The 27903-nt window shown below is 37.9% G+C and overlaps 1 protein-coding gene across 2 annotated transcripts in view; it reads right to left on the bottom strand.

Annotated features, from left to right (window-relative positions):
• The window catches only part of ALK (ALK receptor tyrosine kinase), a 759925-nt gene that overhangs the window by 507839 nt on the left and 224183 nt on the right, over positions 1-27903 (bottom strand). For both annotated transcript variants that reach the window (XM_060754129.2, XM_060754130.2), the window contains exon 3: positions 12099-12248. In XM_060754129.2, coding sequence (XP_060610112.2) covers positions 12099-12248 — 150 coding nt within the window. The remainder of the gene's footprint in view (positions 1-12098; positions 12249-27903) is intronic.

Raw genomic sequence — 27903 nt, 5'->3', positions numbered from 1 at the left:
AATGCTAAGGTCATCTCCCTTTCAAAAATAGCTTGCAATTAACAGCAAAGTAAGAAACAATGCAATAAGTACTGCAACAAGTTATTTTCAAAAAATGTAATCAGCAACAAGAACCAATTCCATTTTAAGGAAGAAATTTTCCAAGATTTTGTCATATGCTGGTGGTGATTCTGAGATGTCAGTCAAATGAGATGCTGAATCATGGGATTCCATGTGTGAACATTACCCAACCACTTTGGTTTGCTTTCTGCTTTAAAGAATCAATGTACTGGAATGACACTGAATGGGAGCAAGCATTAGAGGGAACAGCATCAATCTTGCAGTGTGTGGTTTTTGAGTTATTTGTTAGAGCCAAAAAAAGGCTTTGTAGTTAAGATTGCCTTTAGGCCTATCAGTGTATCAGGGAAAGGTGAAGTTCCAAGGCCTTCAGAAAGGCCATGCAATGCAGACTGGATTTTTTTCTGAACATCTCCATACTTCTTGTCTTAAGCACCTCCTGCCTGCCTAGAAGGTTCTCCAGCCATATCAGCTGGCTGGTTCTGGAGCTTTCTCCTTGCACTACTGGACATTTTGGTCTTGGTGGGAGATAGGAAATACAAACTACAGTTCCAGTACTGGTAAGAAAAGGATACACCGCAATATTTATGTTATAGATCTGCCAAGCTGTAGGGTATATCTTTATGACAATATCAAACTGCTGTTATTGTCTAGAATTGCCTAGTTTGACTGAAAATGTGTCCTCAAGTGCTACACTTTTTAAGAGCTATCAAAGACATTTATGTGAAAAAATAGAGAGGCTAAAATTTGTAACCGTACTGAGGTATGGGGAAATATTTTTCTGTCTGAGACACTGAAGTAGAAAGTTTTAGTTTTGGGGGGAAATGGTTGGGGTTTTAAAATCTGTACCTCAGTGATAGTGAAAATTTTAGTGTCAGGGGGAGGGGAGTGCAGGGAAAACGAGTGGGTGGGTGAGTGAGTGAGTAGGTGAGTGAGGAGGAAGTTTGCAAGCAGGGAGCAACAGGGGGCCAAGTGGGTGGGTGAGGGAGTGGGTTGGTGAGGCGACAAGCTGGGGGGGGGGGGTGAGCAAGATGGGGTGGGTGATGGGTGATGGCGCATGTGCCAGAAGAGAGGGTGCTGTGTGCCCCTTCTGGCACGTATGCCATAGGTTTGCCACCACTGCACTTCTAGAATTTCACCACTTCTAGAAATTCATAGAAACAACACATCTACACAGTTATGCTGAAGACCACTTAAGTAGGGATTGCTTTCTCTCTTTGTGTATAAAATGTACTAGATTGGGGTTTGTTTGGGGTTTTTTTGCTATGTTCTCCAGAAGTTATAAAGTTCAGAACAGTTCAAGGCAATTAAGGCAAAGAACAAAACAACCATTCTCAACAAGATTTCACACAAAAACAAGCTCACACCGATCCTGGCTTTTAATTCTGTCTAACTAAATGCCTAAAGCAACATATACACACTATGAAAAAAATTGTTAAGTCTATGAGAGGATGTAACTGCTCATTATACAGAACAAAGGATGAACCAATAAAACCTAACTGTTAGTAATGAGTCCAATGCCCCTGTATTAGCTAGCATGAAAACCTATATATTTATATGTATAAATTCATACATTTTAAAGTATTTTTCTTTATTTTAATAACTCAGCTATGTTCCTACTGGACTATTATTTCTTATTTTCTTTGTACAACCCCTATCTCTACTTTTCTTTCTAGATAGCTTATGTTGCTGTGCTAAAACTTAAAACGATAATCCTAGCATGATATATAGCTGGAGGAGCTGTTCATTTTGAATAAGAAACATTATGAGACAAACGGCAGTCCCTTTTGTTTACAAAGATCTTGGAAAGCCCATCTATTCAACTTGGAAAGCCTGTCTATTCACTGTAACCTTGATAAATAATGTCGGGTATATAGCCATTATAGTGTTTGATTCATCCTTTTCTATGGCATGAGGATGAAATGAAGCAGATGTAAAGTGTGTTCATGGCACTCCTTGAACAGAAAATAAATTAATAAATGTGGTTCTCCCTGGAACAAAAACCTGATTTTTGAATGGTAACTTTTCAGACTGTAATGTTCAAAGTGAGAATAGATTGGTACCAACAAGTGAATTAAAACAGCATGAATCAAGAAAAATCTTACCTTCCACAGTATTTATTTTACATATATTGTATTTTTAATTTAATTTTTTTTATTTTGTCGTGTCAGGAGTGACTCCTGGTGTGAGAGAATTGGCTGTCTGCAAGGACGTTGCCCAGGGGACACCTGGATGATTTGATGTTTTTATCATCCTTGTGGGAGGCTTCTCTCATGCCCCCGCATGAGGAGCTGGAGCTGATAGAGGGAGCTCATCCGTCTCTCCCCGGATTTGAACCTGTGACCTGTCAGTCTTCAGTCCTGCGGTCCCAGGGGTTTAACCCACTGCGCCATCACAGTATTTTTAAGCAAGAATATGATGGTACAGCCAGGTCATGAGAAGAGAACCAACATTAGTAACACAAATAGCACTACATTTGGAGATCGTGGAACAACAAACATGTGGACAGTCAAATAAAAGATGGATGGACACCATCAATGAAGACATGTCAACCTGAGACCTGAGGATGCCCAAAACAAAGACCTGTAGATATAACAGTCATGATACTAACCCCTCCTTGTGAAAGTAGCATAGAAAGAAGTATAATAAATTCACAGATCCAGCATTCTTTGATGCCTTGCTTTTTGATGATCCACGCCTGAAACCATTTAAAACGACTATATAATATCACATATTTGATGTATGGTCTGCTCTCTTGACCACGCGTCAAATTAATGGATTTTGGTTATGTGTAATTTAAAAGGGTCAAAAGAGTAGTACAACAGGTGTAGCTACTACAGTCATTCAATCTGTGCTGCATTCAGACTGAATGAAAAAAATGGTGCACAATTTTTTGCAAATATGCAGATTTGTTTTTGACTCAGTCTGTTGTTCAGTGTGTGTACTGTACAGTACAATGAACCTTATAGTCATCTCATAGCTTTCTTATTCTTCCTCTGATGTTGAAGACTACAATTGGAAGGGATGTTCCATTGCACCTAGAGGTGCTAAGGATAGTTTGGAAACAGATTTAAGGAGCAAACAGAGCATCCTAGCTTGCTCTGTTGAGAAATGTACAGGAGAAAAACAAAAGTGTGGCAAGAGAGAAAGAGGGTACGGAGTGGGTACTTTATGCAAACTTGTTTTACCAATACACTAGAAAGCAGAGTCTGACTGAAGTGAGAGGTAAGGATTGATCGTGGCAGGAGGTGGCCACTCACCACAGCATCCTTCTCTTTTGCCAGATGAAGTGCATCCAAATTAGGCACACATTCCTTTGAAAATGTGGTGCACTGTTTAAAGCAAGAAGCTTGGGAAAGTTCCTTTTGTTACTAAAATTCTTGGAATCTAGCCATGTTTGCTAAAGGGTTCTAAGACCTGTAGCCCAAAAGAGATAACTGGAAATTTCTGAGTATGAAAATAAAGAATAGATGTTCAGGTCACAACAGTACTGTCTTGATCTTTAAAACATTCTAGAAACATAGCATGTCCACCAATCTGCCTTCCACCTATGCTTCCAGTGTTCATGTACTTCATTCATCAGATTATCTGCACCAGAGTATAGAACAAAGAGAAATAGATTTACAGGCCTTTCAGAAGGGCTTGCCATTGGTGGCAATAATATAACGCAGTCTGAGGATTTCAAAAAGAAAAACTAAATCTCTCTAACACAAGTGGGACCGTGCCTTTAATCCCACAAAATACGCTATTGTAGTTTAAAATGCCTCCTTCAGTATCCTTTTACAAGATCACCCTCCCAATTATTCTGTCTCCTCAATTGTCTGAGCATTCATCCACAAACTGCATTCTGTCGCCATTGAGCACACTCAATCCTCGTCCTTTTTTCCTGGAATAATTTTTATTCCCACTGCTCTTGAGCCTGATAGTTTCTGTATATTCTATACGGAAACTGCTATTTTGAATATAAATACATTTGAACATCAAAATTCATAATTTAAATCTCAAAACAAAATTGAAGGGGTCAGCAAGGAAGATTAGTTCCCACAAACACATTTCCTTGTGAAGTGTTCCTCGCTGCTTAGAAGAACAGAAGATGCACAAGAGATTATTATATGTATATACCCAAAAGCATGGCACTCGTTACTTATTTGGCTGCCATATATCTCTTCTCATAAGGGCTACTGCCTGATTCTATGTAAAGAGTATGAAACTGTCCTGAGCATAACATCTGAAACATTGTGTGGCGAATACATTACCAGCTCTCAAAAATGGGGCTGTGGGAAGACAATGGCAATGTTCATTTTCAGTGTATGAGCACAATCAATGCTCCTTATCTGACACAAACTTTCTAACTTCCATGTACTTTTTATCTCTCTATCTGCATTTCTCATTATATTCATGTTAGGAAGCTTGATATTTCTTTGTTACTTATTTTCTCATGAGTGCATGCCTTGATTTATCCTCACTGGTTGTTTTCATATATAATATTTTGTTCAGGATTATCGCTTTATTATCCTGTAGTGTCTCCCTCATCCCTCTCTGTCAAAAGGGCCATAAATTAAAGTCAGCAAGCATTTACAGTCCAATAATTCATTGTCTCCAAATGCTAATATTCTAGCTGCTTGCAACCCAGTACATTCTATCCTGTGACCTTTGCAGCTCAGTATTTTCTGAGGAAATAAAAAGAAAGCATCCCATGAATGGGGCATGTAAATCTTTGTGTGTGTTTTAATTTCTTCACATTTGGGGAACAAAACCCTCAAAATTCATTTATAACGTCATCTTGATGTACTTATCCCTATGAGGAAAGCTGTCTGTAGGGAGTAGATGAATAGTGTGGTTAGATCTCAAATCATACCCCCTCCCCAAAATGGGGAGGGGGCAGCACTAGGAGCATTGGGGATGTTTAAGGGTTGGCAAAAAAAACAGGAGTTGGAGATAACAATGCAGTCCACAGGCTTGAGTTTCCCTACTCTTGGTCTACATGGTTCAAAGGAATGTCCACAAATTTGAGTCATAAGAGTACAGCATACCGAGTACGTGAAAAATACCCTTCCAAGCATCTTTGAATGAAAACCAGGGACCTCATCACATGGAGGTCCTTAAGCCAGAGGACAGCAAGGCAATCCATTGGGCAGTGGAGGGAATCCATTGGGCAGCGGAGCAAATCTGTTGGGCAGTGGGGGAAACAGTAATTAAGCATCCCACATCATCCCTTTCCCTATCACATGGGGGAACTGTTGCTCCACGGCATCCCCCCATGCTGTCCCTGGCTTAGTTAATATAAACACAGGTAGCCACCTATGTTCTCCTTCTATGGAGGCTTTTAAACAGAGGCTGGATGCTTTGACCGCGACTCTCCTGTTTCTTGGCAGGGGGTTGGACTGGATGGCCCACAAGGTCTCTTCCAACTCTATGATTCTATGATTCTCAGAGCTTTGTCCTACAACACTGTCAGGGCAGAGCTTTGCTGTATGTAGCCCTGTGTGATATGATGGGCTCCGGCAGGCTCTGTCCTGGCAACATCCTAGGATGGGGCAAAAGCCCTATGTGATGAAGACGTAGCACACATATGGCAAAGCAAAATCAGTATGTGGCCAAGATGGTAAACATTATTAATGAATAAAATAACATAAACTAGTAGAGCCTGCTGGATTTTGCTTTTTCCTCAGTATACTAGGAAGGAAAAGATTCTATACCTTCTTTTGCTTTTGTCTATTCTCCCCTGAGTTAATTGAGTCTGAGCTATTTTTGCACTTTGAACTTAGCTACTCAGGTAAGCAAAGAATGATGGAGGAAAGGGAGAAAAATAGATATTTTGAAAGCAGCTAAAAATTGCACCACACAGGATTAGTCAGCTCTTGCCAAATTAGGACAGTTGAAAGATATACATGAAACAGACATAGTAAATATGGAGAACTTCTTTTTGAAAATGGGAAAAATTCCAGTGGACAAATCTCTAAATCTGTTATAGGAAAACACACACTGTTTAAAATACATTTAAAACTATTAAAGATACACATTATCCTTGCTTTCAAAATCAGTCCCCAGAAGGAACAGAAACTATAATCAGAGCCTCTGGCATTTTTTTCATAAGCACTCACACATATTTTTAACAGGGCTATCCAACCATCAAAGAATTCCATCAAAAATGCCTGGAGCTGTAGACAATCAGATAATACAAACCACCAGGAAAGGCAGGAGCTACAACCAGTTGGAAACATCAGATTAGTGGAAGCATTAGGAGAAACAGTATATTCGCCTAAATATATGCCAGTCCACCAGGACGCCAAATGAAGCAAACAAAGCTTGCCAGTTCTCTCTGTTGATCAGAGAAGCCAACCCCATACAAATGTGACTGTGAGGCATATCCTGTTCATAGCAAAACAGGTCTTTTACAACCACACAGCTGTTCTCTTAAAGAGGTTCTAAAGAAGATCACAACAGGTAAACCAAGTTATTCTCTGAGCTATGCAGACTCCAGGCCACAAAGGGCTTTACATCTTAATACAATATCTTGGATTAGTTTGTAAAAGGCACTGGATTTGTGACAATACAAAAGAATGGATTACTTCAAGAAGAAATAGAATTATTTTTCTCTTTGACGTTTTATTAAGTAGTGAACCTCAAGTAATTTTTTCACAAGATAAAAGAAAGTAGCAAGAGCACTGTATACCTAATGTATGAGGTATGTTGAAGGGGGGGGGGGATGTACAACATCATGTGAGCTAAAGTCACCTTCTTGACCAGGAGTGGTAAGCATGCATCCACCTAAATTATTGGATATATCAGCTCCCTACAAGTATAGCCAATGATGAGAAAGAAATGCTGGAAGATGCAACACAACCACATATGGAAGGTCACACAATTCCTACTACAGTACTTTTTGAGATACTGTACATCTTTCTCACCTGTTCTTGTGGATAGCATTTTCAGTTTGATTTGCCTATCTAGAACTGGTAAAGGCAAACAGCAGCCCTGAACATGCATGAAGAGCGAAACATAGAGTAAAGAGGATAAGCCTGCCAGTTCTTAGCTGTGATCAGCATATTAAAATGAGTAGATCTATACATTTTAGCTATCAAAAATTGGAGGCTGATTTTTTAAAAAACCATGCCTTCTGGAAAATTTTCAAGTAGTTTCTAGAAGATTCAACATATGGGTTGTTGTAGGTTTTTTGGGTTGTATGGCCATGTTCTAGAAGCATTCTCTCCTGAGATTTAGCCTGCATCTATGGCAGGCATCCTGAGAGATTGTGAGGCCAGTTGGAAACCAGGAAAAATGGGTTTATATATCTATGGAAAGTCCAGGGTGGGAGAAAGAACTCTTGTCTGTTGGAGCTAGGTGTGAATATTTCAATTGGCCACCTTGATTAGCATTTGATGGCCTGACAGTTTTTAGGTGTGGCTTGTTACTGCCTGGGGGAATCCTTTGTTGAGAGGTGATTACCTGTTCCTGATTGTTTCTTGACTGGGGTTCCCCTGTGTTTGAATTTTGTTCTTTATTCAACATATATCTGTTACCATATGCTTACTTCGCATGATTGAATCGTGGTGGTATTATCTAGCTGCTCATTTTAACTAAGCAATCAAGGAAAGTTGCCTTTCCAAACTAGCCTCTCAAAGCCCCAAATTAGGTGTTCAAAGGTGAATAAGCTAAGACTGAAACCATGTACACTGGAGGCAATGATGGCTGGAGAGACTGGAACTACATTTTATTATGAGCCCAAAAAGGTTACTTTTTAGGACCACACATTTTTGCACCACACCAATGGGCATTCTAGCTGACTGTATTATGGGGACTGCAGCCTCCATAAGTAACTTTTCTGACCTCTGAGTGAACGTAGTCATGTATTTCTGTTGCTCTACTTACCAGAACAGGCACTCTACATAGATTGCCCATTGCATAAGCTGCTGCTATAGAATACTCAGACAGCAGCAGCAGCCAAGGGCTTGTCCATGTTAACCTGAATGAGGTATGTGCATCATTTAGCTACCAGGGGGCTGATTCTCCCAACTCCCTAGGTGTCAATGTAGATGTGCCTGGAGTTATACTTCGTAGTTATGCAGAGAAAATTGAATACTGTACGCATTCTACATAATGCCATCCCTGAAGTTGGTTTGGGGGCTACTGCAGCTAGAAAAACACTCAATTGCTTGTTGGTAGCTACTGGTAAGGAGAAACATATTCAACCAGCTCTTTAGGAACTGTTCTCACAATTTGTAAATCCATTTTTTGCTGTCCGCTCTTGATGCTCTTAATAGATTAGTAGTAGAGCTTGTATATTTTAAATCATTTTTTGAATTATATCACAATCACTAGGGTCATGCTGACTTCGGAATTCTAAAACCCATAGTCTACAAAGTAACTTTTCCAAAGTGTTCCCAGATGGATATATCTCAGAAGTATCCTCTCACTGTACTTTTTTTTTTTTTGGAAAATAATTTGTAAGAGCCCTGTTCCAGGCACCTTTCATTTACTAGGACTTTTTCTATGATTTCCTTGACTTTGTAGAATGACCTCTTCCAAAATGTTTGCTAAGTGTTTTTTTTCCTCCTGGCTTTATGACACTCATAAAAGACCAATCTAATTCAAAGGACTTTTGTTCAGACAATAGTTGCTTTGAGATTCAATATTACTCATATTTCCGCTTTAAAAATGCATTGCTACATGTTTAAATTTGTGAGTTTTTAAACCGATGATCATCTTAAATGACAGGGGCCAAAGTGGCATAAGCTTTTAGTATTTTTCAGACTATATTTCTTTCAAAATTTACTAAGTATTTTGACCCTTTAATCACTAACAGATGTGAATAAATGGATGAAGAAATTAATTTTGCACCTGCTCAGGGATTTTCCCATGCATAAAGGTAAGGGAGCACTCTATAGGCACTTCCAGACTACATTTAAAAGTGCTACGGAGCAGGTTTAAGTCTCCCCCCCCCCAATGGGATTTACCCATTGGCTGTTCCCAACACTCCCCCCCCCCCCACCTCCTGGTCATTACTGCTACACTACAGGAGGCCTCCAGAGAGGCCTAATGGCAACCCAGTAAGTTTCCTTCATTTTTAAGACTTGGGAGAGGGGGTGTGCATGCCCTTCTCAGTTCTCCCTGGCTTTTTGAAGTCCGAAGAACTTAAGTGGGCTAAAGGGATAGATCCCTGGGTAGTCCTAGGACTACCCTTTATTCATCTTGTTTCAGTAAACTCACTTGGTTATATTTTCACCTTGCCTAAAATGCGTCTGTCTGCTAAGGGTCTTAATAACTCAACCCGGGACTATCATAAGGTAACTAAACAAAACACTACAAAAGGAGATTTTTCTGGTTGCAGTCATCTTTCTGGAATCTTTGAAAGTCTCTTGTCTCTGGTACAAAGTGATTGTTATAAACAGTTGCTTACAAACTTATCTCCTGTGAAGCTTAGGCTGGCCAAAAGCTTCTGTTGTCCTTTGGACTGTTGGTATAATAATACTGCTAAATGCAGCAGGTGCTAAGAATGCCTGTTTTTGGATTGCTTGGTCTAGGATTACCAGACAATGCCCCAAGACTCTAGTGACTGTAGAAAAGGGAGGAGTCCACAAGAGAGCTCTATACAGGGTAATGGAATAGACCAACTAAGGTTGGCCTCTGGGGAGTGTTATGCTCCACCCAAAAACTAATACAAAGGAAGGTATTTACACTATTGGGAAAATCTATTAACAGGGGGAACTAAAGCAAAGGAGAGAAAAGGCACAGCCAAGAGTTCACATTTATCAAGAATCTTTGTAAATGTAGATGGTCCTTTCCTTTTGTATATCCCCAAACACCTCTAAAGGTAATAACTATTTATGTCTCTTTTATTTATTAGGAATGGATATATCCTGAGTTATACAATTTGTAGATATAGCTTAAGAGCCAAGTTGCTTTCTGATGGTAACTCAACACTCTGCTTATTTACTCCTCTTACTCACAATCCATGAATGGAATTGGAAAGGGAGACAGCTAATTGAAGCTGCATTTGCAGGAAACAAACAGTAGGGGTTGAAATTACTCTGCCTAATTATTCTAGATTGAAACAGACCACACACAATATTCCACTGCCAAACAGCTGTGATTAAAATGATATAAAATCAAATGGGAAATGCTAGCTGAAAGAACAAAATTTCAAGTGGTTATTTAAAGGCAGAAAAGGGAACTGCCAGCTGTGATTCACAAGACTGCAGTTCTACTAAGAGGCTTTGTCAGGGCTCACTTGACTACATAGGAATTATTAATTACATATCCTTTATTTTCCTTGTTTGTCTCTGGAGTTGGCATGCCAAGATAAAAACAAAAGGGAAAGGTCTCTAAAATTTAAGACAACCTGGGGAAGAGGACCAGAAAAAGAAAGACCATGCACACAGAAAAATTACCAACAAAATTAACAATCTAACAAAAATGTTCTATCATAAAATATAAAACACATATAACTTCTCAATCACTCTGCATGACAAGAATCTAAATGCAATACAGTCATGTTGAGCACAGCAATTTAAAAAGGCACATTGGATCGCAATACTAGTGAAGGGTTGTTTTTAAAGTTACAAGTAAAACTTCCAGTTACAGAATATAATCATAAACTATCCACAAAAAGGATTAGAGCCACACAGGTATTGAAGGCCACACGTGGACTGGATATAAAGACAGAATTGCAACCTCCATACAACAACGCACTTGTTTCAGTTTAAATGTACAGTATCTTCCTTTATTGGTCCCATTCTTTGGGTCACCTTACTCTCCCAAGTTAGCCAGAAGCACACTGTACACCTTTTTAGGGCAAGGGCAGTATTTTGGAGTTACAACCGATTGCTAAAATGTTTGCAAGGGTAATCTTTCTCCTCAGCATCTAATCAAGACAGTTCCCACCCAACTTCATGTCATTCAACTGTGTTGGACAACAGATCCCATCATCTCAGCCATCTGGTGATAATTTTCATGGTAGATGTCTAACATCAGGATTGAAAGAGGGTGGTTTGCTGTTTATGGCTGGTTAAAATCTTAAGAGGTGGTTTGTAAATGTTGTGTTGCCACAACATTCACCTGCAAGGTCAAATTTGAATTTGTATATCATGTCAGTGGGTGGAAATAGTCTTGCATGTAAAGCAAAAAGTATGCACACAGACACTGGAGTTTACAAAGAACAATATAAATAAGTTGTAGGAATGCACAAATTCAATGACGTAGAAGCAGTTGAATTGTATATCATTTGTGTAATGATACACCATAAGTGTATCTAAATCTTTATTAATGAGTGTCCTTTATAAATAATAAGCTTGGCAGGGAATCATGAGACATCCTTTCGCAGAAAGGTCATTGTTACTCCATAAGTAGAGGCCCGTTCACAGAACCTCATTTGCAACTGGTAATTTAGGGGAGAGCACTTTGAGTTCTCAGCCAAAGAGCTCTAGTGTTCCACTAAACCACAAGACCCAGAATTCTATGTAACCTTGACATTATGGTTAAAGAGGAACCATCTTGTGATATTTGTATGCTGCATATGTGTTCTTGAGGCTGATATAGGATTATTATGATGCTTAAGTAAATAAATGGTCCAGAGAGACAGGAAAACCATACAGTAGAGGATCCAAATGTCCATGGGTATTTGGGCAGTAAGTTTACCATATGAAGTCTGCTTGCTTAAAGTTTCTACGACATATTGATCTTGTCTCTTTTACTCCTTGCCAATAAGAACATAGCTCTTGTATAAAGATATCTACTTATTTAGGAGATTGTTTGAACCCACCATTAATGTATCCATTCAAGTTTGGGTTCAGTTATCATATTTTGTGAAGAACATTTCCAGAGAATCTACTTGAATTCAGGACACTGTCCATATCACTGCACATTATGAAAATATATGTGTTTTGAAATCCTTCACAGCAAACATATTGGTTCTAATTTCTGTTAAGAAGCAGACAATGAAATCATAGAAAATGTCAAAGAACAATTGTCAAATTTCTATCAGTAAGATTTCCACTATTGCACTTACTGAATACATTTATATATATATTTGTAGCTCTCACCTTTTGTTGAGTCTTCAGAGTGATCTCTATCGGGGCCATCCAAAAGATGGAGCTGTGAGAGCTCATCTGCACTTACTCTGTGCCAGGACCCCTCCCTCATTGGTGGGAAATACTCCAGATCACAGGGAGATTCAAAATTGCAGTCAAAAACTGAAGAAGAAAAGAGAAACATTCTAAGGCTGAGGAAATTGTCATACATCTTTTTCAGATAATGGAAAATATACCTTTCATATATACTCCTACTTTTTTTAGTTTTACACACCACATCATCAAATATAATGGTACATACCTTTTCCCCGTAATTGAACTACAGCCTGTACTGAGAGAGAAGATGCAACTGTACAACTGGAAATAAGATTTAAGAGGAATTCCTCTTTGCCTTTTCTTGCAACATTGTAGTCCTGCTCTGATATAGTTCTCCACCTCATTTTTGTTTTATCACAAGTTGGTATGGCTGGTTCCAAGGATAGCACAGGAATAAAAAGAAGCAAATACTAAAAGACTATGATACTGACACCTTCTTCATTGGGGCATTCCAGGCAACACTGCTCTCCTTACTTGTGAAGAAATTTGTGCAAGAGCAGAAGAGAAGGTTGGGTGTTGTCTTTAAAAAAAAATTACTTGAAATCACGGAAGGTTGGATATGATGCTTTAATTCCACTGAAGTATTTTTTATATGTGTGGTTTGGTTATGTTTGCCCTCTGTCTGTAGCTGGGCTAGACATTTCAGACCTCAGAGCAAAAAAAAATCTGCTTTTTGGAGATTTTCATTAACATCTATTATTCTGGTCCCGGGATGAGATTAACCCAAATAATTGAAGTTGACACTAGCCAAACCAGCCAAGACATTTTTAAAACTTCAATTAGATTCTCTATTAAACATCTCATTTCTTTCCAGCTCACATAGATTTACAATCCTCAGCCCATTCTCTTGGAGGTATCATACCTTTTAATCCTAAGGTTAATACCCTTGCCCTTTTTCTGATCTATTTCAGATAATTCACCTGTTTAATGACAAAATGAAATGAATTAGCCTTTTTACATTTTTCATTCTACTTTCTTTACCAGAGATACAAGCATTTCCATGACACTGCTAGCACCTTATTCACACTAGGTGTCTTGAGATAACAAACTCACAGCAAATTAAGCAGGAGAAACATTAGCTCCTTTCTATCCCAGAAACTATGAAAGCTGAGTTATGCCATGGGGGTAGAACCATGGCTGCATCTTCATTCCCAACCTCCCTGATTTTTGTAAAGAAACTGCCTGTATATTATGGATCCTCTTCACATTAATGGGGGAATTTATATATATACATATATGGGTTTTTGTACATAGTTTGCTTATCTGCTTGACTTTCTGGGTTGCTCATTTTTAAACAAAGAAAGGATGTAAATTCAATGGTTAAAGAAGTTGCAGAGCCCACTTGCACTGTTTATCATTGAAATACCTGTTTTTGTGGCATTTTGACAGTCTGTATAGCCTCCCAAAAGGACTCAGAGACAGAAAATTGACCCCCTGAGCCATGGCATGTATTCATGTTTACTGTTTTCTTAGTGGAGGATATGTAGGTAACAGGTGTTTGGTCAATCCTGCTTTTTCAACATGGCAATGGACCAAATGGCCTTTGGGAACCTATTAGAGCTGGCAATTGGGAGAAGCCAACAGATGAACATGGAAGGCAGGTGAGTTGGAAGTAATAAGCAGGCAATTTGGAAAGCTGAGAGCAGGGAAGTGGGAAAGTTACAACTCATTAAAACGGGTTAAGCTGTTTCTAGTAGGTTTTCTGTCCCTGGAAGGTGAAGAGGACAAATTTAATGATACCTTGGTCTTTACTCAAAAGAAGAGCTGCTAAGACTATGGAAAAAAACGCAGATTAAATTCAGGATTTTACAGAAAGTTAGAACCCCGGGAGCAGTGGGGCCCTCTGCAGTGAAGGCAGCAGAATGCAGCAGAGAGCTTTCCCTTCTGACAAGGGCCACAGTGAAAAATGAAAAGAAAAATGGGATTCAATACCTTAGTGACAACTATATCGGTTAAATAATAATAATAATAATAATAATAATAATAATAATTTATTTGTACCCCACCACCATCTCCCCAGAGGGACTTGGTGCGGCTCGCAAGAGAACATTCATATATGTTTTATATATGGTTTTTATAATATGCTGAATGTTTTAATTGTATTTTTATAAATGTATGGTATCAGATTTTGCCAATTCTGTAAGCCACCTTGAGTCACCTTAGGGCTGAGAAAGGTGGGTTACAAATACCGTAAATAAATAAATAGATATTCAAAAAAGTGACTGTAAACTTAAAGAGTTTGATTGTATTAGAACCTTATTATAGGGATAGAGAAGGCTTAACCCCTTACTCTGCCCTTATATCCTAATAGAGTGAGTCATAAAAGTAAAAGACATACTTGAGATTCACAAATTTGATGTTACCAGCCTGGATGTACTATGCCTTGCTAAATGTTCAGGCCTATACAAGACAATCAGAAAAAAGAAAGGCGATGAAGATACTACTTTTGATCCCTCTTATACAGGAACAGGAGTTTTGAGCTACAACTCTCATCAATCTCAACCACTAATTGTTGGAAATTACCATCCAACAATTTTCTGGAGATGCTTCCTCTTTGCTCTTATATCTTATAAGGAAAATGAGCTGTAATACATTATTCAAATACCTGATCTATCCTTAGCAAATACAACTTAGAAAGTGATTTTACAAAAAGCTATATTTCCTTTAGGCAATACAGTATTTACCTCATGTAACTTATAAGAAGTAGTTGAATTCGAAGCTGGAATAAAACTAATATTAGACTTCCTAATGAATGTAAATGCACAACATGGATATGGTATACAGCCCCATTTGCAAAAAGATTATGTTTTATAACCTCTTACAACTACTGTTTATTGGCTGCTGTAAAAAAATATACCCAAGCAAACATATAATTTGTTCTAACAAATTGCTCATCAACACCTAGCCATGACCTGAACTCAGTTCCTATATTTGATTACTATATTTTTAAGCTAATAATTGCTGTTATGATTGCTCTATTCCTATTCTATTATTTGTTCTATCCATCTTTTTTGACCAACTATCCTTTAATTTATTTTGCATCTTGATGCCCTCCCCCCAAAAATGAGATTAGGGTACCTATGTTGTTGCTTATGATGCTTGCTTTTATTGTTTATGATGATGTTGTTTTTATGCTGTTTTATATTTTGTTCTGTTTTTAATTGTATGTTGTTTGGGCATGGCCCCGTGTAAGCCGCCCTGAGTCCCTTCGGAGAGATAGAGGCAGGGTAGAAAAATAAAGTTGTTATTATTATTATTATTATTATTATTATTATTATTATTTAACAATAAGTATTACCAGTTGGAGGGTATTTCTCATGGAACACCATCATATCTTTGATACATTTTATACTTCAGTAACAAAATGCTGACTATTTTGCCTGGGGAAAAAATACATTCAGCTACTGGAGTTTTTAATATATATATATATTTAAATGAAAGCCCTATCTTAAAAATAATGAGGTAAAATAATTAATTTAATTTAACTAAGAGAGTTCTGTTTTATGGATATCCATAAAGGCATAACTAGACATGGGCATTTAAAAGTAGCTACTGACATATTAAGTAATTTTTTTGTAAGGAGATTTTCAGAAGATTTATATTTGTATATGTTTATCCAGCAGTTCTATGGGTTCAATGAATCATAGCACTTGAACAGAGTTCCTCAGGTCCAGTGAACAAAAAATCTACATTTTACATATGACTATTTTTTAAAAATCAAGTCATTTTGCAAATAAATACATTGATTTACAGTGAACCAACTCTATTTAAATGTCACATTTTCATTGTATGAAATAAAAACATCTATTTTGTTTGTTTGGAGACTGAATCTCAGCATATCTCATGAGAGAGACAAATGATTCAAGTATATGGTGTTCATTTACTTCACACTGGGACATCATAACAATGTGTATAACCTCTAGTCATACTGCTCTTTGAAGTTTTCTAGGTAGGGAGAGAAAGGCCAGTACTATCCAATATGATTACAGAAAACACCCACAAAAACTCCTTCCAAAGACCTACCTAATCCTATGCCAAGGTCTGAAATTCTCAATGTAGATCTAAATGCTTTGAGTAAGCTGCTGAACATGCTGTCATACCCATTTTTCCCCTGGCAAGCCCAAGAATTACTATTTTGACGCTTTTAAGCAGTAGGGCATAATTTTATTATTATTTTCTGTTCTTTATTCTAGAATATAAAAAGTAGCTGGGAAACTACTTGCTAATGATTAATAAGCTGCTTTTCTCAGTAAATGCCTATGTTCTTTCTCAATATGTTTCTTACCACAAGGATCAACAAGAGCAGTCTAATTCACATTGACCCTGGAAAGTGTAATTTCACAAATAATTGCATAACGCCAAGCTGTATAGACTATGTTAAGACATTTTACTACAGAAAGCCCATCGAAATAAATATATTCATAGGCATGCATTAGGGAGGAGATACCATTTAAATTGCCTTTGTGACAGAAGTACTCTGCTCAGTGAGCCCTGGGACCTCTATTAACATCAGCTAACCTCTGTATACTTAATTTATAATGTCTATAAGCTTTTAATTCATGATGGGGAATTGACACATTGATTTTTCAGTTAGTAGTTGCAAATATTCCCCAGTTACTTTTGTAACTAGAGTTATTGGACCTCCTGGAGAAGATGCAAAACATCTTCAGCAGATCTTCTTTTTGCCCTCTAACTGTTCCTATCTCAATGACACTCCACCCCATGCATCTAATGAAACAGTCCATAAACACTCACATCACAAACTTCTCTTTGTTAATGTCTACAAGATACTACAAGATTCCTTTCCTGTCCCATTGCCTGTATATGTTTTCACAAATGTACAGGGGGAAGAGTCTATCTGCTCCTTGCTTTCTTCTTAAAACAGGAATAGTGAATGGTGGCTCTTATGTTGTTGCGAGTAACTGCCTCCAGTCTCAATCAGCATAATGAATATTGAAGGATGGTGAGTTGAAATCCAGTAACATCTGGAGATCTGTGATTTACCCACAGCAGTTTGCATACTCATACATGATGGACTTTGAAGGAAACAGACACCACTGAAAAAGCATAAAACCTTTTTATTCAGGCAGGCTTTCAAAGAAGAAGGTTTTTAAGATCAAGTTAGGGGGTGCTGTGGTTTTACCTTTGAATAAATTTAAATTAGTTTTATGGATTTTAATTGTTTAATTCTATTGTAAGGTTTGTATATTTATGAATTTTAAATTGTATTGAAATGCTTTTAATGTAAACTGCTTTGAGTCTCCTTTGTGGAGAGTGAAAGTGATGTATAAATAAACACCATCATAACCACCATCATCATTTCTCTACATCTCCCTCCCTACTGAATGTTATGACACATCTATGCACCTTATGTTTTACAGAGGCTGGATGGCCATCTGTCAGGGGTGATTTGAATGCAATATTCCTGCTTCTTGGCAGGGGGTTGGACTGGATGGCCCATGAGGTCTCTTCCAATTCTTTGATTCTATGATTCTATGATTCTATGAAATGTCATCATAATGCACAATCCACTGGGCTAACCTCTCCAATCTAGGAATAAGGATGCTATCATCCCCTGACCAAAAATATTCTGGGAGATCTTGAGATTGAGAATTTACTCACACAGGCATCCAAAGGAGAAAAAAAATAGTTTAAATGTGAGAAATGGTAATTACTGGGCTGTAGAAAATTTTGGTCTTGTAACTGACATGAAAAAATCCAAGACCAACATTGATCTTATGTGATGCCAACAGTTGCATAATAATAATACTTTATTTATTCCCCAGTACCATCTCCCAGAGGGGCGGCTAACAAAGCACTCAAAGATGTGAGCACACAAAATACAAAAATTGCAGAGACAATAACATAACAAAACAGCCTACATAAATATCTCACTTCACAAAATCCCCTAGTAAAATCAATACAAATACTGCAATTGCTGCAGGTATAAGCAACAGTAATCATCAATCTCAGTCATGTAAAATGATTGGTGAAATCTGTGGATCCTCACCAGGCCCGTAGCCAGGATTTCAATTCGGGGGGGGGGGGGGCTGAGTCTGAGTGAAAGAGGGTCTAGCAAACCTTTTGTATCGTTAGCCCAATACCCCCATGCATATGGGATATATTAAGTATGGTGATCAGATCATGATATGAATAAACGTAACAGTTTAAATAATGCACCAGTAAGGCCTTTTTGCGAACCACCATGAGAATTTCGGAGGGGGGGGGGTTGAGGGGTTTCACCCCGGCTACATGCCTGATCCTCACATATATTCATTAAAGGAACCTAAATATGGTCAAAGGCTTGTAAAAAACATGTCTGCAATTGTGTATGGAAGGCTTGGAGAATGCACTTTAGTCTGATCTCCCTTGGGAGGGCATTCCAAAGATAGTGGGACACCACCGAGAAGGTTCTCTCTCTCGTCCCAACCGCACTTGAGACAGAGGTGGGAGTGAGAGGAGGGCCTCCCTGGTAGATCTTAGCACCCGTGCCGGTTCATAGAAAGAGATGCTGTCTCGAAGATAGGCCGGACCCGAAGCGTATTTCTGAACCAGTAAGAAATAATAGACACATTTTTGTCAAATTTATGGATAACTAGCCTATAAACCTGGCATTGCTTGAGTATGAATTTTCTTTGAGACACTTAATTTCCTCTATTTCCAACATACATATCCCCCCTCTTTTCTTCCTTTCCCCCCTTATTCCCTTGTTTTCCACATAATCTCCCTCCTTTCTTTTCCTTCCTTTCCTTCTTCCCTTCCTTTCCCACATAACTTCCCCTTCTTCTTTCTTTGCTTTCTCTTCCTTACTCTTCCTTCTTTTTCTTTCTTTCTTTCTTTCTTTCTTTCTTTCTTTTCTTCTTCCTTTCCTTCCCTTTCTCTCTCTTCCCTTTCCTTGTCTTCCCTTGTTTCTATTTCTTTCCTCCCCTTCCTTCATATGCTACAAGAACATACCAACAATATATATTTTTTTAAATGTGAAGAGGCAGAAAACAGAAACATACTCTTAGAATATGAGTGGAGAAGAAGAATTAGAATGCTGGTTGTTCAGTAGTAATCATGGACTGGTTTAAAGAAAATTATATGGACTGACATGATAAAGAGATTCTATGATTCACAAAAAATAATGTGAAGCATAAGAAATGTCTGATCTTCAACATACTGTTAAAATGCAACCACATTAGCCCTAGCTATCATAGCAAATAGTGAGGACCAATGAAAGTTGCAGTCCAATGACACCTAGAGGGACACTCACTTTTCTGATGCTCCTCCTTCTAGAAAGAAACTCAATGTGCAATCATTCTCCAAACATCTTTTCCTTTCTGCGGAATCATCCATCACAAGTCAACCACTATTTCCGTGTTGTCATAGATAAGTAACATCAATATAACCACTTTCCTCCATGAATTGTCTAATCTCCTCCTAAAAGTTTCTAAAGTAGCAACCAATATGATCAATGTCATGAGCACCTATCTGTTTTGCATTGATAATCTTGGTAAAGGACATAAGGTACAGATCAATGAGATTGAGCCATGTTTCTCACATTATTAATGGAAAGCTCTTGCTTGCTATTCTACCTGTCTCATTTAATTTATTTATTTATTTATTTATTATTTGCATTTGTTAACCGCCACTCTCAGCCCGAAGGCGACTCGTGGCGGTGTACAGAACATAGAACATAAAGACAACAGTTACAAAAATTCAGGGCCAACATACATCTTACTAACACACAGCTAAACTAAAACTAAAAATCCGCTTCGTCTTGTTTGGGTCATAATCAGTCTCGTAGTCATATTCCATTCCGGTGGTCATTCCAAAGCATAGCACTTAATTGAAGGCCTTTTCGAAGAGCCAGGTTTTCAGGCCCTTGCGGAAGGCCATGAGGGAAGGCGCCTGTCTAATTTCAGCAGGGAGGGAGTTCCATAACATAACATAACATAACAAAAAGCAGTCTCCAGGAATGCTATCTATTAACCAGGGATGTGCATGGAACCATTTTTTAAAATGAGCTCTGGCTGTTTCAGCCGGCCGTAATGGCATGGGCACTGTCACCATGCTTTTTTTTTTTTTTTGCTACAACAGACCATGTAGCTGCCAACCACAGCTACTTTTGGTTTCATTTGAGTACACGTGAAGCATGGAGAGGTAGCCGTGCACCCGCATGGGGTCTCCCTATGAGCCCTGCCTGTTGAGCCAATCGGAACAGAAAAAAGCCATGATGTATCTTTTAGCCAAGTTGGGCCTCCATTTTTCTTTTGTGAGCAGGCTTCTGAGAGAGACAGATCATGCTGGTGAACTAAATGCCATTTGCAGCTCTGCATTCATTGCCTTGCTTTTAGACTTGAATAGCAATAAATAAGTGTTTACTTTCTACACACTTACAAAACTGCCACCGATGGTGCTCTTCATGATGCGAGCTTCAAATGTGGGGTAGAGGTATCTTCCTGCCATTTCTAAAGCTGCCATAAAATGAGGTTGTAATTTATATCTTTTTAAAAGAATGGATAGCTAATACTCCTTTGGGTGATGTGGTTCTCAGTGAAATAACTGTTTAAAAAGGGTACCTTTGCTTCACTGAATGGATGTTGAGGAGAAAGGATTCCAAGAAGGGTGGTTTCTTAAGTCTGATGCCTTACCACCTTGTCACCTGGCACCCTATGCCCCACATCGCTGGGCTCCTCTTACAGCTGATCCCCTGAGGAAAAGCATGCAGCACGTGGGCTCCCCCATGGATTCTAATGGCAACATGGGAAGCCTCCCATGTTGCCATGGAGGTGGCATGTGCCAGCTCCTCCATCCTTCACCCATGGAGCCACACTAGCATCATTTGATGGGAGCCAACAGGCGCCGTGGATTATCTGGGCTAAATGGTACATGCCACTGATTTTAGCCCCATGTGAAGAGGTAGTTAAACCCAGGTCTAGTTGGATATGAGGAGAAAAGTGTATGTCAAAAAAGTATGTCATACACATACTCTTTTGTCTAAGATACTGTAAAAAGAGAGAAGAATGTATGCTTATACATTTTGTTGGACAAAAAAAAAAAAATTAAAAAAATGAGGAGTGTTTCTCCATTGCTCCCAATGGGTCGGATCTGCTGGATCGAAAAATTGAATTTTGCCCTCCAGACTTCAGGAGGAGACTTAAAAATGGATCAGGGGGGGGGGGGGGCACCAAAATCCAGACACTAAAAATGGTACAAACTTTAGCCAAATTGTACACCACTACTATTAATATCCTCAAGTATCAGCTTGTTGATAGTTCAGAATAGCTAGCTGAAGCTTCATAAAGTCAGCAATATGTTTGGGGAAAGCTCATTATGCTTTTGCGTTCTCCTATGCTTCTCTTTGCCCAAGAAGGATTTTGACTAACAATTCAAAACACGGTAGAAACAAAACATCAATGGGTTTAAAGAGAGAGGGGGGAGGGGAAAACATCACTGTCATTTTGAATCCGTCATCATAGCAAAGGCTCCAAGGTGGCAAATTTGCTTTGGGTTTTACCCTGATTTTTAAAGATGCTGTTTGGTGGCAGGTTCGATACCTTGGAAAGGTCCTTCAAAGTCTGCATTAAAAGCAAAGAAGATCTACCATCTTTCTCACACTAAAGCCACTATCCTCTACTGCTTCCTACTTTGAGAGTGTGTGTATATAGGTACCCGAATTTGGAAAGTAATCTTTTTGGGATCACAAGCCCAGTGATCATGGGGGATTCTGAAATAGCTACTTTTCCAGGCTCTGATGTTTGCCATATATCCTGACAGAATATTACATCGTCGTTGTCATCATTATCATCCTCATCCTCATCATCTGTCACTGAGTTCTTCCCATGGATCAAAGCAAGAGACAAGAGCATATTAAAATCCAACAGATTTTTTTTTTACAAATCCACTTTTTCAGCCTGAAAGCAAGAATAATCTCAGTACGTTTTATAGCTGGATATGAGGGTCCATGCTTCAATATAGGAAATGAGCAAAGATGACCTTCTGACCCCTTCTGTCTTCTAATTCTTCAGTTCTATAATATTACAGTGGAGGCTGCTCAATACTCAGCCTTTGAAAATAAAGCCTTGTGATCTCAGCTATTAAAACCCAGCACTTGTGTATGATGGGGGCGGGAGTGCTGATTAATTGAAATTTCAGCTTTGAAGCTGTGGATTAGCTGCATGCATGAGACAAACTTTTAAATGTACTTATATTAAACAAAGTTACTAGCAAGAAAATTTTAAAAACTTCGGATATGTACATATGTGATACCATTGTTTCTTGAAAAACAACAGTCAAAAGCAGGCAATTAAAAAATTAAAGTCCTTTCCCTGGAGACAAGTTTCACAAGGCTGCCAGGCAAAATTTACTGATATACTAAGTTCATGAAGACTTGATTTTTCAGCCTCTACTTCAGATCACTGAGTTATCTATAGGAGACAAATAATTATCATGTATAGATGTTCTCAATATATTATTATTTGAGCAACTCATTATGTAAGTGATTATTTTCAAAGCATAGGTAAGGAAGTTATAACTAGTAAACCTCAAACAAACACAATTTAGTATCTGCATTTCTTGAGGTTAAATCTAACGGTCTAAAAGTCTTGGCTTTTAGTATCAGTCACTTAAGAAATTTAATTTTATTTATTTATTTGTTCAGTCGCTTCTGACTTTTTGTGACCTCATGGACCAGCCCACGCCAGAGCTTCCTGTCGGCCGTGGCCACCCCAAGTCAAGCCAGTCACTTCGAGAATACCATCCATCCATCTTGCCCTTGGTCTCCCCTCTTCCTTTTTCCTCCCATTTCCCCCAGCATCATTGTCTTCTCCAAGCTTTCCTGTCTTTTGATTTCTTTTATTAGAAGAAAGACAATGTTGGGGTTAGAAAATTAGGAAAGGAAACTTTGACAGATTAGAGAAAGATGGACTAGAGGAGTAATTGCAAAGGGGTAGCAAAGCCTAACATATTACAGAAACCTATGATCTTCAGGTTTTACTCAGAGCTTTAACACTTCACACAGCTTACCTGGATTAAGTTACTGCTAAATTGGATTTGAAAAGGAATGAATGCTTCAGTGAGCAAACAAACCTCTAACTCTTAACAGGCAAGATGAGATGCTCATTTCCATATTTGCCTAATACCAACATGTTTTTTGCATCATTTCTGAAGGGACTGGTATGTGTTGGAAACAGGATATTGGATTTAATGTGTAAAGAGGCTTATCAAGTATATCAAGCGGCTGATCAGCTATATGAAGTTCTCTTTTGCATTTCTACAACCAATCACAGTTAAGGACTGCATACTAAAACAACAAGTGACAAACAATAAACAAGGAATAGAATAGTCAATGGAATATGACTTTACAATAGCTCTTACCAAGATAGCTGCATTTGTACAACAATCCTGCCAAAACCAGTATGTGTATGTATGTATGTATGTGTGTGTGTGTGTGTGTGTGTGTGTGTATATATATATATATATGATAATGGAAATAGCTTGCTGAACTGAAAAATTATCTGGCTAGAACAGGAAGGCATGAATAAATCTAGTCTTTAAGTCATCCTCCTAGAAAAATTATGTATATATATTCCACAACAGTTGAATGTTGAATCTTTTGAGGAGAGAAATCAGACATTGAATATGAAGATTCCCATGCAGAGTTTTATTTCCTTGTGTGATATCTGCAGTTGGCAACCAAGTCTTTATAGGCATGGATCACAGTGGCATGAAGATTTCCTCTTGCTCAAAGTCTTCAGTTCAGCTTTTTGTAATTTATATCACAGCCAAGTGAGCTTTATTTAGCAAAGTGATGCTAGATTATAAAACAATACAACATGTGAAACAATCCAGGACTTCACTCACAAAATCTCATTAGCCAATTATGCTTCTTATATGTATATTCTGGTTCAGATGGCCTTGTTGCTCTTCTTTACAAAGGTCTAACAAGATAGGAGTGCCACTTGTTGTCTTTTCAGGAGAATTTTCTTGGCTTATTGGTAGGTTCCTCACTTCTTTTCTCTTTAGTGTGTGTGTGTGTGTGTACATGTACACATGTGATAAGTCTCAAAGAAAGGTCTTTAATGTCTCAGTTTCTCAGCCATCACTCCTTTCTCTTCCACTTCCCCAAACACCAATCTTGCACTCTGTAGTTCCACCACTGCTGGTAGGAATTTTAAAACCTTAAATCCTACCTTCAATGCAATTGGGAGAGAAAAGCAGTGAAATAAGTATTTATTTAATTAATTATTCATTCCTCTGCCTCACAAGTTTTTGTGAATTAATATTTAATCATTTTGAATAATTCTGCTCTATTAGGTAGTTATTCATGTTATCCATTGATTGTTTGCCATTTGTAAAGCTGTACATTTGCTGTACAGCTGGCCAGCCACATTTGATGGGGCTAGAATATAGGACTTCCATGAAAGTGAACTGAGATTTTTTTTTAAAAAAAACTATTTTATTGTGATTCATGTCATTGCTATTACACAAATCTAAATGAATATAATCTTTTAAAATTACTTATTTAACTTGAGAAAACACCTCTAAATGAATTTTTGGGTTCTCTAGCATGGCTAGACAGAACCATCTGGAAGCCGAGTGTAGGAGGATTTAGAGAGTCTAGATTAATATTTTCATCAAATTAATGAATCACAAAAGTCAAAATCGCAAATGTGAAAGGCTGAGTGTATTGTGTATTAATTGAAATTCGCCTTTAAAGATCTCTGTGTGGATGTTGCTTCTAGAATACAATCTACCAGAGATGTACTATTGTCAAGATAAAAAAATCGTCACTTCTATGAATGAATACTCAGAATATGTAAGCACTCAGAAAACATACTTAGTAATATAGCTGTGGGAACATCACAACAATCACAAGTATAAGACGGTGGTATAATTTCCTTATCTAATTAGATGAGACATTTCCATTGACAAAAGATGGGTTTCATTGTTTTCCATAATCTTTAATGGTGTGGGCATAGATATTAAAAGCCTTCAACATTATGGCATTGCATGCATTTCTAATAGGAAGGCCCTAATTTAAATTACAGTCTGCAATAAAACTCCTGTTTTGCCTTGGGTCAGTTATAACCTCTACTAATCTACCTGTTTGTAAGATTAAACCATGCTATTTCTTCATATATATATAGTACAAGATGGGGTAAAAATACAAAGAAAACAACAGCAAATCTACTGAAAGAGAAATCAGTACCACAATTCAGCTACCACAATTCAGATGGAGTGGTTGACTCACATATACAACAGAAAATTACTCCAAGAAACAAAATGTTGGCAGATATATGATAACATTTGTTTAAAATGTTAAGGAGGACAAATTGAAAAGAAAAAACAAGTAGTTAAATTCAAAAGCCTCCTTAAATATTTGATACAGAGCACTGGTCAATACTAAGTCAACAGAGAGACAATAGTCAGGAAACTTTTGGCTTCAGACTCTTAAGCCTCTTCCATAATGAAGCAAGCTCAAGTAAGCAAGTAAGAAAATACTTTCAGTACACTTTTAGTGACTAGAATTATGGTTAAAGTCAACTGAAATTAATTGGGCAGCTTCACCAACCCCTGAGGAATTTGTACTGGGTGTTAAAAGATGAGTCAAGCAACAGTTCAAAACATATATATTACATAAGGACTTTCTCTGAATAAATTGATCATCTGGGAGAGGACTTTCCTCTTCACAGTTTTATGGGAAATCTGTGATTAGTCTCTAATTTTTGTTTTATCTTGGCTAAAAGGAAATATCTTATAATACAAGTTATACATTGCAAAAACTGTTCCTGAAAATTAGTGTGTATGATCCACTTCTAGTTAAAGAAGGAATTACATAGCCTAGTTGCAATTAGAACATGCTGTTACCTGCCAAATACTACATGTAGGTACTTCTGAAATTACATGTAATATTTTTACATTCATTGGCCTTCAATGCCTAAAACATTTTTTTTCACCTCATTCATTTCATAATAGATTTTTTTCTTCCACTGAAACAAAAATAGAGGTTGGTTCACCTACCTCATAAATGGAGTTGGAAAAATTATTTTGTTCTAGAAATCCCACTCTTCCCCAGTGAGCATTCAAATTCTGGGAGTTGTAATATAAACACTCACTATTCCAAGCACTATTTAGAATTGATCTGTATTGGGAGCCAACCAAGATGGCTTAAGTTATTTTACAAGTAATATGAGACAAAATCACCCTGATTCTGTTATTTTGCTAAGGAATTGATCTTAACCTTTAAAATAAAGAGTCAAACTAAAAGAAATGATTTTCTGATCACTACAGAAGAGAAAATCATATTTAAAAGTCTGGGCATGAACTGCAAATTTAACACAAAAGTAACCTTCAGGAAAACAGCAAGACAGGGCATGGATTTATTTTCCTGAAGGTAGATTATATTTTATGATGCCCCTTTGCTGCTTCAACGTTCCTAACTAGTGGAAGTTTTGATTCAGACCCTTACAGTCCAAGTAGAGACAATCTTCTTTAATCATGCGAGCACATGCCCTAATATAAACTTTTGTGTGTGACACTGAAGAGAACTAAATTGTTGAAATGCCATCTGCAAAACAAGAGTGTTCACAGTTTATGGGATTGTTCTTGGAAACCAGAAGATATGATCATCTACAATAGGTTGTGATGTACTTTTCATTTGCCTTTCATCACTCACCACAGTATGTCCACAATACATATGATTATGGGTTTGAGAAGTTCAGAACATCAATTTCTATGTTTGGAAACTGAAAATGGTGTCTCTTGTTTGCTGCAAACCTTATTTATGACATTTTGGCATCACATTTACAATGTTTATTTTTGTGCTAAATTTGCCATTTGTGCTCTGCCCTTTTGAAGATTATTCCCTCAAGCTTTAAAGAACTGAGCAGTTTAGGAGCCAGGTACCATATGATCTTTTATCCCCGAATGTTCCATAATAATGTGATCATCTTCATAAGGTCTTCCCGCCTTCATAGGTTGGGCAGTTTTTCAGTAGAAATAGTCCTTTAATCTAATATTATATTTCCTACTGACATGAACCCTCCCTCCAGGATATTGTCTGAACATTAGGAAGAACTTCCTGACTGTGAGAGCCGTTCAGCAGTGGAACTCTCTGCCCCAGAGTGTGATAGAGGCTCCTTCTTTGGAAGCTTTTAAGCAGAGGCATCTGTCAGGGGTGCTTTGAATGCAATAGTCCTGCTTCTAGGCAGGGGGTTGGACTGGATGGCCCATGAGGTCTCTTCCAACTCGATGATTCTATGATTCTATGGATACTCAAGCAATCCAGTTCATTCTTCCTCCGTGTTCAAACTCACTGGTAAGTATGTATGTATGGCTCTATTTTGTTGTCATACATGGATCAAGCAAGTGTGGTATGTCTGAATTTCTGTTTGGCAATAGTCAAAAAATTGCCTGGCCTATTAATAAAAACAGGTGATACTATTGAAAAGCAATGAGGCATGAATAAACACTAAAATATAACTTCTACAGCCTTTTTTCTTCAATCTGACTGCTTTCTCTGGGGACTAAATAACAGTTCTAAAAATGTGATCAAGACAAGTACTCTACATTTATTCCTTCTTTTGTAGAATTAATTGAGTCAGGGAGTTACCCTGCAAAAAAATTCTTCTGCCTTTCAATCAAAGGCATTGATCAATTAACAGAACAAGGGGGAAAACTAATTAAAAAGACTAATATTTCCTCACTTCAGCAGTGCCAGTCACTTAATTAGAAG

Source organism: Anolis sagrei, chromosome 1 (assembly GCF_037176765.1).
Source record: "Anolis sagrei isolate rAnoSag1 chromosome 1, rAnoSag1.mat, whole genome shotgun sequence".
NCBI classification, from domain to species: Eukaryota; Metazoa; Chordata; class Lepidosauria; order Squamata; family Dactyloidae; genus Anolis; species Anolis sagrei.
The sequence above is the reverse complement of the archived record's forward strand: the minus strand, read 5'-3'. Positions and strand labels throughout refer to the sequence as shown.